Source organism: Puma concolor, chromosome D4, assembly GCF_028749965.1.
Source record: "Puma concolor isolate L17-30 chromosome D4, mPumCon1.1.hap2, whole genome shotgun sequence".
In the NCBI taxonomy this organism is placed as follows: domain Eukaryota; kingdom Metazoa; phylum Chordata; class Mammalia; order Carnivora; family Felidae; genus Puma; species Puma concolor.
Window position 1 is genome coordinate 88,204,747 of NC_141679.1, and position 17,429 is coordinate 88,222,175.

General features: G+C 59.1%; 1 protein-coding gene across 6 annotated transcripts; it reads right to left on the bottom strand.

Moving 5' to 3' along the window:
* Positions 1–1,356: 1,356 nt before the first annotated feature.
* On the bottom strand, positions 1,357–17,233 carry SH3GLB2 (SH3 domain containing GRB2 like, endophilin B2). Of its 6 annotated transcripts, XM_086684228.1 has the most exons (13): positions 17,022–17,233; positions 12,685–12,826; positions 11,725–11,853; positions 7,618–7,751; positions 7,271–7,363; positions 5,061–5,123; positions 3,889–4,038; positions 3,465–3,488; positions 2,891–2,980; positions 2,472–2,572; positions 2,221–2,235; positions 1,886–2,126; positions 1,357–1,598 (listed from the first exon to the last, which is right to left on the bottom strand). In XM_086684228.1, exons 1-13 carry the CDS (start codon positions 17,082–17,084, stop codon positions 1,491–1,493), a joined length of 1,353 nt encoding a protein of 450 aa, XP_086540354.1. In that variant the 5' UTR covers positions 17,085–17,233; the 3' UTR covers positions 1,357–1,490. The 6 variants fall into 6 exon arrangements, with proteins under 6 accessions (XP_086540354.1, XP_086540355.1, XP_086540356.1 ...); XM_086684229.1 differs by lacking the exon at positions 2,221–2,235 and having other exon boundaries at positions 17,022–17,232; XM_086684230.1 differs by lacking the exon at positions 3,889–4,038 and having other exon boundaries at positions 17,022–17,231.
* Positions 17,234–17,429: the final 196 nt, after the last annotated feature.

Below are 17,429 nucleotides of genomic sequence, written 5' to 3' on the forward strand. Positions count from 1 at the left end.
TAGCTGTGTGATGTGCCTTCAAGGCCTGGAGACGAGCACCCGGCGCTCAGCACCAAGCAAGTCTTCCTTGGCCAGGTGCCTGGGAGCAGCGGAGTGGAGGTTTGGGGAAGCAGAGGAGCCGGGCGGACACTTTAATTTTCCCTTCCCCGGCCCGCCCAGCTCTCGTCCCCACACCTCACCCCCGACGCACGCGCTCCGTTTACCCGCTGGCTGAGCTTCCCACAGGTGTAGCCTCGCTTGAAGTTCACTCCTTCCTATTTACAGCTCTGTGCCCCTGCCTCCCCTGCCCCTGCCTTCAGAAGCCCGGGCTGTGGGCCTGCCAGCCTCTGGCCTCCTCAGGACCTAATCACGAGAGTGCTGGGCTCGGTGCTTAATCTGACACCTGGCTTGCAGGCCAGAGCCACCGCTTGAAGTTTCTAGAATCAGACTGATCTGGGCTAGAGTCCCTGCATGGCTACTTGCCAGTTACAGAACCTTGAGGAGGTGACTCCTTCCGATCTCTTCTTCCCTCCTCTGTGAGGACAACATGAGAACACGTGAACGGGCGAGGCTCAGTGGCCGGCCACAGGAAGCACTGGCAGCCGGCAGTTACCAGCTGAAACCCTCATGCAAATTTTAGTCCACTCCACGGCCCAAATTTATGAAAGTTCTCCTTAGGGATAAAATGTCTCTTAATGCAGCCTCAAGTGCAGGAAGAGTAGTCCCACCCGAGCAGCACAGGCCCTGTGGGAGAAAGCGAGGCCCGTGAAGGAAGGAGGAGGAAGCTGGCATGTGAATGCTTGCTTCCCTTTCCCACCCTCCAGGCCAGCCCGTGGGGTCCGCAGCCCGATAGGAGCCCAGGCAACATGCACGTGAAGGATGATTTATTTGTCACTGGCTATACAGCAAGCAGACAGGCAGAGTAAAAAGATCAGTTAAAAAGTGAGTGTGGAGAGGTGCAGGCTGCAGCCACCGAACTTGGCTTGAGCGGTCTTGAGGGGGTAGGGGTGGGGAGCACCCAGGAGATGCCACTCCGGCCAGGCGCCCCTCGCTCCAGTCCACCCAGAGGGGCCGGCGCCCGTCCCCAGGCCCACCGCAGACCTGCCCACCTTCCCCCCACTGCTGCTTTTGGCAACCAAAAGGCAGGTGCTCTCTTGCCAAGGGTGTGCCCCAGGCTGCTGCAGGCCTAGCGCTCCGACCCCCGCGGGGAGCCGCGGTGCCTGGGGCGGCACTGCAGCCAGCCGCCCCTCCTCAGCAGGAGCGGGGAGGACCGCAGAGCTGGGGAGCTCAGTGGATGCAGACAGCGCCGGGGGCTCCAGAAGCAGGGCTGGGGGAGGGGCTGGGACCATTCAGCCTCTGGGGCCCCGTCACAGCTGGACGACCGGGGACGTGGACGGAATGGGGCTGGTCTCCCCACCCCGAGCAGCTGAGTCACCGACAGACAGGTGGTGGGGCTGCACACGTCCTCTCCCGCCAGGGCCAGAACCGGGGGGGGGCCTGGAGGGGCCTGCTTAGCTGAGCAGTTCCAAGTAGGTGACCGGGACCTTGCCCTTCTTGTTGCCTCTCTCGCCAATGAGCCAGTCAGGGTCCATGCCGGGCAGGCTGTAGACGGTGATGAGCTGAAGAGGGCAGAGGGAAGGTCACACCCGAGCAGGGGCAGAACCGGCGTGGGGTCGGGGTTGCCACAGTCCCGTGACACACGGACATCTGCACGTGCAGAGACAGGAACTCACCTGCTCTTCCTAGAGCCTGCTTCCTCAGAGCTGGAGCTGCCTCCACTTACCCCCCAGCTCCACCCCCAGGGCCCCTCAGAGACTTGGAGGCAGTGGTTGGGGGGGCTCCCCGTTCTGGTTCCCTGATGCTCCTGGGCCCGCCCTCTGCCCCACCCCTGTGGCACCAGACCTACCTCATCAGCCAGCAGGGCCAACTCGCTGCTGTCAGCCGCCTCGTAGTCGTAGAGCACCCGGGCCTTCCGGGTCCCGCTGGCAGGTGGGCTCACCTCCTCCAGGCAGAGAGCAGCCTCCCCTGGAGGGGCCAGGCCAGCCACAGAGGGCCCCACGGGCATAGTGGCCGCGGCGGTGGTAGGTGAGCTGCTGCTGAGGGGCGGGGAGGCGGGCTCCGTGGTGCCCACGAAGGTGCCTGGGAATCTGAACAGGTGCAACATCTCAGCCGGGGGCCACGTCCCCACGGGAGTCCCACGCGTCCCCCCAAACCCCGCCTGGGCCCGCTGCCGCTACTTACATGGCTCCCTGGGAGCTGGCAGCGTGAGGGGAAAAGCAAGGCAAGGGGAAACGTGAGATGCGCCGCCCAGTCCCTGCCATCCTCCCACCCGGGCGTTCTCGAGAGACCGCGCTCAGAGGTCAAGGCCCACCACCTCACTGTTGTCCAGGGGGGTGTGATGCCCCCGACACAAGGTTCAGCCCTCTACCCGCCCTGTGTGTCATAGGGCTTTCTGAGCTTAGGCCTGGGAGCCAGGGGACCCCAGTGGGCACCTGCCCAGCTGTTTCTGTAAGTCCAGCATGTGGCGGTAGCACTGTGCGTAGTAAGTCGTCTGGGACTCCACGAACTCATGGAGGCAGCGAAGGTGGTTCACCTGCAGGGAGGAGAGCGGTGCCCATGGTGAGCGGGGTGAGCGGTGGCCCGGGAGGTGAGACGTTCCCTCCCCCACCCCGCTCCCTGCTGCCCCCCTGGAGCAGGGGGGAGGGCCATCCAGCCTTTGGCACTTGCTCTGTGGCACCTGGAACAGAGCTCAAGTTCCACCCTCAGGACCATGGGCTCCAGCGCTGCCCCTCACCACCTGCTTCTGAGATCCAACTTCATCGCCCGCCTCGTCGTGGACCGCTTGGGGTGGGGGGGGGGGAGGGGCAGGAAGACAGGGGACGATGGAAGGACGACATGGGGCAGGACTCACGTGAGTGCTGCTGATTCCCTCCAGCAGGAGCCGGGTCACTTCTGCCTGCCGGTCAAACTCGGTCTGGGCCACTCGGAGCTCCTGCTCGGCCTTGGAAGGGCACAGTGTGAGAATGTAGGACAGCAGCAGTGGCCCCCGCCGTCCTTCCTGCCACCCCTTCCCGCGGCCCTGACGCCCACCAGGAGCAGCCCTGTTCTCTGGATGCAGATGGCACTTCCCCCTGGGGACACAGACCGCTTGGAGGCAGGGGTGCGCTTCTCAGGCCTGGAGCCCTGGCCCCTGGGGCAGCCATAACCCTGCTGGGACCCCTCTGGACCTATGCTGTGACCAGTGGCCAGAGACAGACCCACGGGTGTTTGGCTAGGACCTCTGACACCCGGTACCTCGCCACCCGACAGCGCCACTCCCGTGTGCCCAGAGGGACTGTGGGGGCAGTCTCCCCACAGAGGGGAAGCGATACCCTCACAGTGGCCCCGACCCAGGACAGAACCCAGAACTAGAAACCAATCTGACCCCTCCCCCCTCCCAACCTGCTTCAAGCCTCTGCTCCCGAGCCTCCCGAGCCCAGACTCACCTTGTCCACCTCATCATTCCAGAGCTTCAGTGACCGCAACAGGACCGCGCAGCAGGGGAGGGAGGGGGCACCGGTCAGCGGGGGAGTAGAGGGAGGAGAGCTGAACCCCAGAGCCCGCGTCCTGCCCCAGCTCCCCGAGAGCCCACCTCTTCCCACCCCATACCCTGCCCGTAACCCAACCAGGAGCTGAGGCGGGGACGTGGCCTGGTGTGAGCAGGGGCGCGGACAACCACGGTCCAGTCCAACATGCCGCATGCAGGGAAGGTGGGGCACAGCCAGCTGGGAAGTCCTGCCGGGGTTTCTCCTACAGCGTAAGCCCCCGGGCTCTGACGGGAGACCGAGCGTCCCCCGTCCCACCCTGACACTCAGCTAAGGCTGGTGGGCTGGGACGCAGGACCGTGTGACCCTAGGCCAGTCACTGAACCTTTCTGTCCTTCTGCAGAGAAAGGCAGCCTCGTGCCCGAGTCACACTGGGGTTCAATGGCAAAAGAAAAAAACAGGGCAGTCTCCACCCTCCGGGATATTCCTCCTTCCACTCGGCCCAGGAAAGGGGGCAGGAAGTGTCATCCAGAGTCTAAAGAAGAAAGACCCCCCTCCCCCCGCCACGACTTAGGAGACCCATTTCTCCTGCCCAGTGTGGGAGGTCTATCCTAAGATGATAACCCGAGAGCAAGACAAGGTTAGCTCTGCGGACCGAGGTGTCCCGCCACAGTGCCACTGAGAAAACCAAAACGTGGGGAGCGGCCCCCACGCGTGTGTATAGAGGGCACCCAGCAAGAGGGGCCTGGTGGAGTGAACCGGGGCCCCCGCCCCAGGGGAACGATGGCCCAGCCACCGCGTGAGTGCACAGACACTCGCGGCAACATGCAGGGACAGGGGTGAAGGAGAGCCAGGGGGTCTGTGCCACGGCGTGCCGCCCAGGGCAGAAATGGAAGGTGGGAGAAAAAGGCAGAAGAGGCACAGCCACCTGTGGTGGCCACAGGTACGATGGGACGGACGTGGGTGGCCCATGCTCCAAACTACAGGTAAACACCTAGTAGCCGGATGAAGCGGTGAAGAAGAGATCCCACGACAACAGAACCCTTCGCGACCCCACCCTGCCCACCTCCTTCCTTCTATCCTCGGCCCGCCGGCCTGCTCCCTCGGGGCCCCCCACTCTCCCTGCTCGTTCTCTGGACCTCTCCTCGCCGCCACGACACCACACCGTGTCAGAGAGGCAGAACAGCACCACCCTCGTCTCCAGTCCCGGGTCTGTGAACCCATGGCGGGCTGGCGGGCTGGCGGGGGCGGTGGGGGGGGAGGGGCAGACCTCAGGGCCCCGGCGGGGCGGGGGACGGGTCCGCTGCCCCGCAGCTCCCTGTGCAGTCCGGTGCGGCTGGCCCGGCCTCCACCTCCAGCAGGGCGCACAGGGAAGCGAGGCCAGCACCGTGGGCGGGGGGGGGGGGGGGGCAGGCAGGGGGCCTGAGGCGGGGCTGCGGCCCTCCAGTCCTCCCGGCTCTCAGGACATGCCCTGTGCTCCTGCTGCTGTGCTGTGTGGCTGCCCCGTGCCGGGGGGGCGGGCGCAGGGAGGCCGGGGGGCCGGGGTGGGGCGCTTACCGCGGAGGCGCTGGCCGAGAGAATGTAATTACGAGGTCTAGTCTCCTGAAAGTCAGGCACCGTCTGGCGGGAAGAGGTCACGAAGGAAGGGGGTCAAGTGGGGCCGGGCGCCGCCCCTGAATCTCCCACAAGGAGAGGCCAGGAGTCCCGGCCCAAGGGACGGGAGGCTGCAGACACATACCACGTGGACCCCTCTCCCTGCTCCAACCTCCTGGGGGCGAGGTGGGCGTAGGGACGCGGAGAGTCAGACAAAGACCAAGTGGGTGGTCACGCTGGGAGCCCAGGAGAGCAGATGCCAGGGAGCCTCCGGGTGAGTCGCAGACTGGGTCTGGCCCCCTCCTCCCTGGACCCCCGTCTCACTCAGATGCCCCGGTTGGAGCCACGGCCCTCCAGACAAAACCCGTCTCCCACCCCAGCTTCCTCAGGCCCAGGATCTCCACACAGCACATCTCTCGCTCCTGCAGCAAGGACCGGGCCCCTCCCCCACAACAAGATGGACAGGTGGATGCATGGATGGACAGGGTGACAGGCTTCCCACATTTGCAAAAAGCTGACTCACAGGCTCCAGTGCCTGGCGTCCCCCTAAGCCAGAGGCTACGCGTGGCAGAGGCTCTGGTGGGGAGACCAGCTGCTTGCAAAATGCCCAGGATGTGTCCCCTGGGCCAGCCACGGCACTGCGGCCCGAGGCTGGGACGGGCAAACCAGAAGCAGCACAGCACGTGGGACAGGTATACTCACATCTCCCTCACACTGAGCCAAGTTACCCAAAGCAGAACGGAAAGGAACAAAAACAAAGAGTTAGTGAGTCCACAGCGCAGGCGGGAGCAGGCCCCCCCGGGCCCCGGCGGGAGGGGACAGCAGGTGGTGGGCGGGCAGTGGACCCTGCCCTCCAGAAGGAGTCCTGCTATGCGCGTGCGCGCGCGTGTGTGTGTGTGTGTGTGTGTGTGTTTAGGGCGTGGGGTGAGGGTGTGACCTGCCAGCCTCCAGTCCTCTGGGACGCTCGCCATAGCTGGGCTGCCCAGGGCCTAGCTCTGCGGAGGGTATCCTGGTCTGACCCAAAGGCTGGAGGTTGTCCAGGCCGGACAACTGGAGAAGGGGTCCTGCCGCTCCAGTGACTAAGGAAAGGCTCCCCTGGCCTGACTGATGGAGGATGAGCTTGTTCCGGCCAAGGTACTCCAGAGAGATGGTCTAGCCCTGGGTGATGGGGAGACTGTCCTGTCCAGGTGACTTAGAGAGGTCAACCTTGTGGCCACACGTCATCCTACCCAACCACGGCGGGACTCCAGTGGCTGAGACCTGCCTCTGATCTGGCCCCACACACCTGGATGAGTGAGACCCTGCCCTTGGCTGTCCCCAGAGGCAGTGCAGGCCCGGGCTCCATGGTCCCCAGTGGCCACACTGTGGGAAGGGAATGCAAGGAGGGTTTGGGGCTAGAAAACCCTCATGGGCAGCTGAGAGCTGGGCAGGCACAGGTGGTGGTACCCCCGGCCTTCCCTGGACCTGGGAGTTCCCTCCTCAGAGTGCAAGGAGGCCTCTAGGCCCCCGTACCCCCAAGTAGCCCGGCATGCCAGGAGTATGCTCGCCCTCAGGCCCACTCTCCCCACCCTGGCCTTGCCCTGGCCAAACTGCGCCACGCTGCGTCCACTGGCCTGACCAGGCTGGGCAGGCCTCAGTGAGCCGAGAGTAAACAGAGAACCGTGAGGTCCCGGCCCAACCCCATGTCATGGGGCTAACCTGAAAGGGTCCTCGGTCATGCCTCTGAGAAGGTGGCCCTGAGAAGGTGGGTGGTCTAGCTCCGGGGTTCACACCATCAGGGCACCCCCGGGCCAGCACTGGAGCAGCGGGCAGGGGAGTTAGTAAGGGGGAGCCATGCCCGGGCAGAGCCGGGGGACAGAGCCGAGCATCCGGGGAGGGCAGGGCAGGGCCATGCGAGAAACTCCCAACTGGTTGTCTGTCTGGGGAGGCTGTGGCATGCCCTCAGCCCACCCCGTAAATGTCTGCCCTGGGACCCAGAGCTCTGGGCCGCCAGGGTTCCCTTGTAGGGGCAGAGAGGCGTGACCCAAAGCGGTCAGCCAGGACCAGCGCCCCCCCGAGCCAGGCCTCTCCAGGCAGGGACAGGGAAGAAAGGTCATGCCAAACATCAGGTCCCTTCACCCTCCCTGGCTCCAAACAGAGCTGGGCAGGGGCAGGAGACCAGCAGGGACACCTACCGTGGCTTTGGCTTCTGCGGCCTTGGCTTTCTTCAGCCGTGCTTTGCAGGCATCCAGGTCCAGACGGCGGTTTTGGAGAAGACGTCTCTCCTTCTGTGGGGCAGGGGAAAGGGAAGAGTGAGACCCCGGGCAGCCTTGGGAGATCCCACTGGGCCATCTGGTCCACACGGGGAAACTGAGGCCCAGACAGGGGAGGTCACCCACTATGGCACTCAGCCCACAGGAGCCACGTCTGAGGAGGTCCAGGAGTGCCGACTTCCCGACACGGGAGGAGAGCCTACGCCCAGCAGCTCTGAGGAGAAGGAAGCCACGGCTTCCAGGAAGCAGAGTGGCCCCAGGTCTCTCACCGAAATTGTTTTCCAGTCCCCTTCCAGGAAGTTGCGCAGAGGCGTGAGGAAGTTGATGGAGGCTGTGTGGATGAAATCCCTCTCCGCGGCTCCCAGGCGCTTTTCAGCTTCTGCCACCTTGATCAGCGTCTTCCCTGAGTAAATGGAGTTTCAGGGTGAGGGAGAGGCACAGGCTGCTCTGACCCCCAGGAGTAGGGGAGAGGCCGGACAGAGGCGTGCCGAGGAGGCGTGAGCAAGTATGCCCAGCACGGAACGGCTGGCTGGGGAAAACGTATAGCAGCCTACGTATCCACCATCTGGGGACTGACAAGTAAATAGTGGGGCATCCAGAGCACGGAGCACTACATTACCAGCAGGGGGTAGGAGAGGGACTTCCAGAACAGAGAAAGGAGCTCGACAAATCCCGTTCCCAAAAAGCAATGAAAAAAAGTCGGTTGAGCGTCTGACTTCGGATCAGGTCAGGATCTCGTGGTTGGTGGGTTCGAGCCCCACTGAGCCTCGTGTCGGCTTCTCTGCTGTCAGCGCGGAGCCCTCTTGGGATCCTCTGTCCCCCTTGCTCTCTGCCCCTCCCCTGCTCGCTGTTTCTCTCTCAAAAAAAAAAAAAAAAAGTAGACGCAGTTGTCAAAAGCAAACATTTCTGGACCTGGAAATTGGCCAAAGGCAAATAAACTGAGGATATTTACTCAAGAGCTACCGGACCTTAGTAAGAACAGTGGGAGCCTGTGGCTTTCTAGCCTGGGAGGACTCCCATCTCCTCGGCAGCCTCACTGCTAGGTGGGCAGGGGTGGCGGGTGGGGAAGGTAGTGGGATTAGGGCCGAATGGATTTGGGCTGGAGCACAGAGAAATCCACGGGACGCTGTCAAGAACAACAGCAGTCTCAACGGTAAATAATTGGGAAAGGCCAACATTACAGCTGACTTGAACAGGGAACACTGGTTGGAACAGACCTGCCAGAACTTTATCAGGAGCTCTGGAAACAAGATAGTCGTTTGGGCCTTGACGAACTCCCAGACATCTCTGGTGGTCTGGAAGGCTATACCTGTGTGTGTGCAGCACACTCAGAGAGAATGGGGAGAACCCTACTCACCCCGATCCGAAGCCAAATAGGAGGCTCTACACACAAAGTAAAAGCCGGTCAGACGTGTAAACTGCTTGAATTTCGAATGTGTTCCCCAATACAGCCACAAATTCATCAGTAAAGCCTTAATGGTGCAAGATGTTTAAGCGCAACCTCTGACAATCACTGCCTGACGACTAACATACGCTAACCCAGGAGCAAACCCCAGGACGCTTGGCTTAAAAATAAAAAGAATGACTTAAAAAAATGTGAAAGCAGCAGCCGCATACTGGAAGGAAGACCGACTCGAAACAACCAGCTCAGGCGAGTTTCTAAACAAACAAAGCAATAACAACCCCCAAGTGATTCGGAATCCACAGCTACTCTATTATCTAAAATGTCCAGATCAGGTCATGATCTTATGGCTCGTGGGTTTGAGCCCCACATCGGGCTCCCTGCTGTCAGCGCAGAGCCTGCTTCGGATCCTCTGTCTCCCTCTCCCTCTGCCCCTCCCCGACTCTCTCTCTCTCAAAAAAAAAAAAAAAAAGTATTAAAATTTTTGTAGATTCCAGATTTTAGCAAAACACTCTAAGACATGCAAAGAAATAGGTAAGTATGGGCAATACACAGAAGAAAAAAGCAATCAGTAGTCACGGAGTCTCTAAGGAGACTCAGACGTTAGATTTAGCGAAGACTCCTAAGAGGCTACAGGCTATATGTGTATATATATACATATACATATATATATACACACATTTTTTAAAAATATTTATTTTTGAGAGAAAGAGAGAGAGACAGAGTGTGAGCAAATAGGGGCAGAGAGAGAGGGAGACACAGAATCTGAAGCAGGTTCCAAAGCAACAAAGAAATTACAATGCTACACTTGGAAATTTCTATTTAACATGACAGAAGGAGTAAAGGAGGAACATATGAACAAAAATGACCTGAGACAGAGAAGATAATAAGAAGATGGCATCTGTACTTGAACAACACTATGAACCAACTTAGTCTGTCATCTCTGGAACACTCCACCCCACAACAACATAACATACAAACTTCTTAAGTGAACACCAACAATCTCCAGGAGAGACTGCAGACTAAGCCAAGTCTTAATAAATGTAAAAGGATTAAAATCATACAAAGCATGTTCTCTGACCTGAGCGAAATCAGAAACCAACAACAGAAGGAAACTTGGAAAATCCACCAATATTTGGAAATTAACCACCACCTGCACACAGCCACTTTGAAAAAGTTTGATAATTTTCTAAAAAGTTAAACATAAGTTTACCATATGACCTAGCAAGTCCACTCCTAGGTATGTATGTCCAGGAGAAATGAAAACATATGTCCTCACGAAGTTCTGTATGCAAACGTTCATAAGGAAACAAACCAAATGTCTATCAAATGGTGAATGGATGAAGAAAATGTGGCCTAGCCATACAATAGAATACTATCCAACGATTACAAGGAGTGAAATCTTTTTTTTTTTTTTAATTTTTTAAATGTTTAATTTTGAGAGAGAGAGTGAGAGGGGGAGGGGCAGAGAGAGAAGGAGACCCAGAATCTGAAGCAGGTTCCAGGCTCTGAGCTGTCAGCACAGAGCCTGACTTGGGGCTCAAACCCACAAACTGTTAGATCATGACCTGAGCCGAAGTCATGCGCTTAACCGGCTGAGCCACCCAGGCACCCCCATGGAGTGAACTCTTTAAACACGTTGTTACAACAAGGATGAACCTCAGAGACATTACGCTTGGGAAAAGAAGCCAGATGCAAAACGCGACACAACGTCTGATTCCATTTATGTGAAATGTTCAGAAAAAGCAAATTTACAGACACACAGTGCACATTAGCAGTTGGCAGGGGATGGGACTGGGGACCGACTCTAAGTAGACATGGCACTTTTTGCAGGTGACAGAAATGTTCTTTAAATCGGATTGGGGGGATGTTTGCACAACTCTAAATTTACTCAAAATCATTGCATTACACATTTAAAACAGGTGCATTTTATGGTATGTAAATTATACTGCAATAAAACTTTAAAAGTTAAAAAAAAAAAAAAAGACCGAGTTGGCTCTATAAGTGCCACAGTGAAGAGGTATCTAAAACAATGCCAAGTTTAAAAGTCAGGCCGCAGAATGGGACACACAGTACGATCCCATTAAAAAATGCGCTCGGGGCGCCTGGGTGGCGCAGTTGGTTGAGCGTCCGACTTCAGCCAGGTCACGATCTCGCGGTCCGTGAGTTCGAGCCCCGCGTCGGGCTCTGGGCTGATGGCTCAGAGCCTGGAGCCTGTTTCTGATTCTGTGTCTCCCTCTCTCTCTGCCCCTCCCCCATTCATGCTCTGTCTCTCTCTGTCCCAAAAATAAATAAATGTTGAAAAAAAAAAAAAATGCGCTCAAACCAAAACTGGTTGAGAGACACTTCCATTTTTCACTCCATTTTCATTTACGTTGAGGTTTTTACAAGTAGAATGAATACAGGTATTATTTGTGTACTTTAAAAAAGACAGAGAAAGAGGGGCGCCTGGGTGGCTCAGTCGGCTGAGCGTCTGACTTTGGCCCAGGTCACGATCTCGCGGTCCGTGAGTTCAAGCCCTGCGTCGGGCTCCGTGCTGACAGCTCGAGAGTCTGGAGCCTCCTTTGGATTCTGTGTCTCCCTCTCTCCCTCTCAAAAATAAATAAACATTGGGGCGCCTGGGTGGCGCAGTCGGTTAAGCGTCCAACTTCAGCCAGGTCACGATCTCGCGGTCCGTGAGTTCGAGCCCCACGTCGGGCTCTGGGCTGATGGCTCAGAGCCTGGAGCCTGTTTCTGATTCTGTGTCTCCCTCTCTCTCTGCCCCTCCCCCGTTCATGCTCTGTCTCTCTCTGTCCCAAAAAAAATAAATAAACGTTGAAAAAAAAAATTAAAAAATAAATAAATAAATAAACATTAAAAAAAAATTTTTTTTTAATAAAAAAAAGTAAAAAAGGGAAAGCAGGGAAGGGAGAGACAGGGAAAGTCGAGAGCAAGAGACCATGACCCCTGACCCTGGCTATGGGGCTTGGCTCACCATAGGGCGTGGTGGGCCCCAGCTCACTAGCCGCCTCTGCCATGTACTGTGCCAGCAGCTCCCCATTGGTGACCCGCGAGGGCACCTTCCTGTCCAGCTTCTCATACAGGAACTCCTCCACTCGGGCACCTGCAGGGAGACAGCAGCCAAAGCCACAGGGCTCTTCAGTACAACCCGAGGACAGAAGCCACGGCGACAGCAACAGACGCAGCGCAGGGCCTGCCCACGGGGTGCCTGGCCTGGTGACTTGCAGAATGTTCTTCCTGGTGCCTACCTCAACCCTGTGACACTGGCACTCAACCTCGTAGGACCCCTCACTCTGGCGAGGAGGAAGCCACAACTCAGAGATGCGACATGCCCGCCCCAGGTCCCATGGCTGGGGGTGACCGGCCCAAAGTCAAGGCCCATTCATTTCTCCCTCAGGACAATATGGATTTATAGAACCTAACACATATATGGACAGGGCCCTGGTGCTGGCTCCAGAAAGCCCTCGAGACACTCAGTTGTGTAGCAGACTTACAGGCAGACAAGCATCACGACCCCAAGACACCCCACCCTCCCCTTGGGCTCTCCTGGCCTTTTGCTTGTGCTCACTCCTTGCTCATGCTCGTAGCAGACTCTGGGCAAGCCCTCTTCCATCTCTGGGCCTCGCTGCCCTCTCAAAAGACCCGGCTCATGTTTTCCCTACCTCTTCTCCCAAGCGTGTTTTAGTTTCAAGCATTTCTTCAACTCCTCTGTGCAAAACTTAACACTTCTGCTGCCCCAGAGAGTGCATCCTGGAGCCCATCACTGAGTCTGCTGATTTCTTTAACTGCCCACCCCCCACCCACCAGCAGGCCTCAGAAGCCCCAGCAACCAAATCCCACCTGCCGCCCAGTCCCCCCAGCGTGGTCTCTGCAGCCCCGGCCTCCCACCAGTGGCTTTCCGCCCCTCGCCTGGGACCACCCCGGGCCCACTCACTAGGGTTCGGCTGCAGCAGCACCTCTGTCTGCCGCAGGATTTTCTCGGTCCAGTTCTTGGTGCTGTCTGCCCGGGCCAGAAGGTTTTCAAAGTGGGCATCCAGCTCAGTCTTCTCTGCCTGGCCGAATTTCTCTTCTGTGAACTGTGTGGGGAGGATTGAGAGAGGTGGGGAGGACTCAGAAGCGGGGAAGGGAGGACTGCCCCTGCCCCACCCTTCTACACCTCCCCCACCAGCTAGAACCAGGCCCAAGGTTAAGAAATTTGCTCTGCCCCTGACCTGTTCTGTGACCTTGATCAAGTTACAACCCTGTTCTGTGCTTCGGTTTGCCCTTCTGTAAAATTAGGTTGGACCAGAGTTCGGGGATCGTGGCTTCTTCTAGAAATCCAATGAAGGCTATAGACTCCCTCCATCCCCCGCCAACAAAAATGCACATTTGCAGAAAATCTGGCATATAACTTGGAGGGAATAAGAAGTCCTTGGGAGCCTAGTTCTGGGGGTCCTCCTAATCCAACTCTGAAGGAAAGCACTTGGTAGCAGGTGCACAGGGAATAAATGGGGCCTGAAGCAAAGTCTGGGGTTATCTTAGGGCTCCATAGGGGGCTGGGAGCCACCGGGGAGGGAGTGCCAGGAGACGAGTGGGAGGAACCCAGGTCCCAGAATCAGAGGGACCGGATTCCAGTCTCCGTTCTACCACTGAAGAGGTGCGTGACCTTGGGCAAGTGGCTTTGCCTCTCTGGCATCAGTTTCCAGAGCTGAAAAATGAGCAAAATAAATAACAGCAGCTCCCTCACAGCTGAAATAGGATGAAATAAGAAAGATGTGGGTAAGACATGAAGGCCATGGTCTGGCGGGGAGTCGGTGTTCGGTGTTAAGGTGCTGCTGTGTAGAGCTGGTGGGCAGAGAGGAGGCTGGGACTGAAAGGGAGAGTGTGTGGGCAGGACAGCCACATGGCTGGCCTCTGGTTGCCCGGTGAGTGGACGGGGAACACCACTGGCCCATCAGAGCCAACTGCCTGGGCACACACGGGGCCCAGAGAGCTCAGCAGCCCCGCCTCAAGGCCAGGCAAGAACCAGGATGTCACATGGTCAGAGCCACCAGAAGCTGTGTAGGCCGCACAGGAACAACCAGCAACCGGCCCACGTCCTGGCCCCTCTTATCGAGAAGGCCATCTCCAGCCAGGAGAAGGAGCCTGCTCAAGGTCATGGCCAAACAACAAAAGGACTCAGACCGCAGGAGTAAGATCAGTAGTAACGGCAATAGATACTGTTGGCCACATCTAGAGCCCAACCCGGGGCTAAGTAAGCCACCAATGACCCACCTCCGGTAGCCCTCCAAGGCAGATGGGTCGAGTTTTCCCACGTCACAGATGATGCCACCGAGGCTAAGCAAGGGCTCAAGGCAGGGCCAGCATGGGCTGGGAGTCTGGAGGCCCTTCCCAGACTACTTAGCAGGATAAATCACCCAGAGGGCAAGGAAAGCTCCAGCCCAGCCGCAGAGAGCCACTGCTGAGGAGAGAGTCGGCTCTAGCTTAGCAGCCATCAATTATGCAACAGGGCTTGGGTTTCTCCCTGCAGGGCTGGGTGGGCCACGCTTATGGCCCGCAGCTCCCCACCTGGGAACCGGCTGCTCCCCCCGCCTCCCCCCTCCACCCCCCCCCCCACCCGTCTCCTCCCACCTCTCCCCACACTGGGGCCTCCCAGAGCCAGGCCCTGAGCAGGCCTCCCCTCACCCAGCCCCTTGAGGGGCAGCGTCAGCCCCACTTTCCAGATGAGCAAACCAAGGCTTAGAAAGGCAAAACCACCCCTCCGGTCCTCGGTTCCCCACCCTGGCAAACGGAGATAACAGGCCCAGTCTCACGGAATATTTTGGAAACACACAGCACCGGCCTAATAAATGTCAGCGGCTGCCGTCACCACCATGAATAAAAGGCCCCATTCACGTCCCTCCTCGGAGCTACCTAAGAACCCCCTCACCCCAATGGCACCAATCACCCTAGTTTAGGCGACCATGTCACCCAAATGCGTGCCTCAGCATATCTGCTGCTTACCGAGGTTAGCGGCAGCCACTCCCCACTGAGCCATGGGGTGCCCATCCCTCACACCCCACATCTGCGCAGGTTCAAATTCCTACTGGGCTTTTCCCAACCTCTTGGGCACCCATCCCACTTCCACTGCCCGCTCTCACCCGCACTAGCATCTTACTCGAACATGCTCTAGGTTTTCCTGCTTTGTTCCCGGCCCCCCGGGGCCAACTTCACAAACGCCTCCTGACTTCCAAGGCACGATTTGGGGACCAGGAAGCCATCCCGGAATCACCCATGCAAAAGGGATCCTGCTCTCTCCCAGGACCAAGCTCCTGTTCCCTACTGGCTGGGGGTGAGGCAAGGCTCTTAAAGGTGTCCCCGGCACACGGAGGGACCGACAGCTTTCCCAGCATGCCCTGGGACATGGCAAGGTGGCACCTATGCAGAGAAGCTGCCCACACATTGATATGAAAGACCCCCGTCCATCCCTCCTGTCTGACTGACTCCTATCCCAGCACAGGCTGACCTCAGTGGGTCCCCCAAGGGTCCTCTCCTACCCAGGTCACATGTCAAGCCTCTCTCTCCTTTGGCCTGCTACCCCTGCCCCATCCCTACAAAAACAAAGAGCCTCTTGCTTTAGGGGCCGATGTCTGCAGAGTCCGAGGCTGCTCCCTGCAAGATGGCAGCCTCAAGGGTGGGCGTGCATAGCCAGAGAAAGCCTCTATTTATAAAGCTCCCAGCTCCCTCCTCCACCCGGGAGTCGGGAGCCTGGGCGCTGGCTCCCACTCCAGTATGGGCGACCCGGCGGGCCTGCCCCCACCAGGAGAAGTGAGGCCACGGGGCCCAAGCCTCCCCACACCCCAGGCTCTGCAGGCCCTGGCCAGGTCAGGTGCCAGGGCCCCACGGTATCGGGGAAACTGGCAGATCAGGTTCTTCCCAGATGTGGAGATAGAGTGGTTGCCATATCAACACTGGGGAGGATTCCCCACCTTCCAGATGAGCTGGGGATAACCAAGGAGTTCCGGGGTCCTAGCATCCCCACTGGGGCTGGGGTCACCTGCTGGGCTGGAAGCAGCAAGCAGCAAATCCTCGCTGGGCCACTAATCCTCAATGGGACACGGGATATGGTGCTTTCTAGTAAACACGGGCACATGGGTTTCCAAGAGACTCTCTGGGGCTGGGCTTCTCCAGAGAACCGACAACAGCAAGGACAAACAACAGAACTTGTTCCCAGAGCACTGCGACAGGCCAAGCCCCAAGTCTGCAGCCACCCCTGGAGGCAGACCGGTGCTAACACCCGACTGACAGGAGGGGACATGGAGGCTCTGAGGTAAGTGACTTGCCCAAGGTCACATGCCACACAGGTGCAATACTAACTACGTTACCACCACCAGTAAACTTGCCTTTGGTGAGTATGTACGTGCAGGGTACCACGGAACCCTCACGACCATCCTGGGAGGGATTGCTAATCCCATTTTTCAGGTTGAAAAACTGAGGCTAAGAAATGAACCCCCTTCCTCAAGGTCACAAGAGGGGGAGCATCCATGCCCATAGCTGACTCTCGGTTTTCCTCAATACTGCCTCAGTTTCTCTCCTGGCCCCGGAATGGACAGAACTTCTTCCAATTCCGGCATCACCGGCCTGGACAGCTTCCCAAGGAGGGAACCCAGCCAGACCTCAGCCCTTTCCCCATCCCCCAGGCTTAGAGAAATAAGAGAAACAGGCCTCCCATGGAGCAGAAAGGAAATAATCCCAACCGTCTTGGCTTCTGGACTGACTATCCAAGCGTGTAATAGGGACCTGAGGGAATCAGTACCACCAGGCCATTGCACAGGTACAGAGACTGAGGCTCAGGGAAGGGGTCGTGGCGGGTGCACGGTCCTTGGGCCTGGGACTCAGGCCTCCAAGCGCCTGCCAGAGTCACTGCTGGGCAAGGGCGGGGAGGCAGGAGCCTCCCGGTGCTCTCTCCCCTCCTGGGACGGGCGCCACGGAAGCCGGATAACCCAGCCAGTCGAAACAGTAAATCCTGATACCTCGCCCCAGGCAGCAGAATCGAGGCCCGGCTCGGTCCCCGGCCCTGGACAACGCTGAGGGTGCGGCCAGAGTGGCCAGACGCCACGGGCTCTTTCTCTCTTCTGAGCGGCGCAGTAGTAGGGGGAAGGGGGGGGGAGGGTATCCCCGCTGCGGGGAATCAGGTGGCAGCCCGAGGGGCTTCTCCTGCGCCCCCCGTCTCTACTGAAGGGGCGCTCCCGGCCCGCCCCACATCCGGGCCCCGAGAGCCGGCCGCGCGAGGCCCAGGGCGCACGGCCTCACCTGCACCGCCCGGGTGAAGAAGATGCCCGCGTCCGATGCCAGCTTCTTCATGTTGAAGTCCATGGCGCGCCGCACGGCCGGCCGCGCCCGGCCCGAGGGCAGCCTGGCCGCCCCCCTGCCCGCCGCCGTCGGCCCGCACCCCGCCCACCTGCTGCCGGTACCGCCGCCCTCAGCTCGCCCGCCTGCCCGCAGCCGCCGCCACCGAGCTAGCCAGAGCGCGCAGGGCGGGGCGCGGGCCGCGGGGGAGGAGCCAGCCGGGGTGCGCGGGGCGGGAAGCGGGCTGCGGGGGAGGAGCCAGCCGGGGTGCGCGGGGCGGGGAGCGGGCCGCGGGGGAGGAGCCAGCCGGGGTGCGCGGGGCGGGGAGCGGGCCGCGGGGGAGGAGCCAGACGGGGCGTGCGGGGCAGGGAG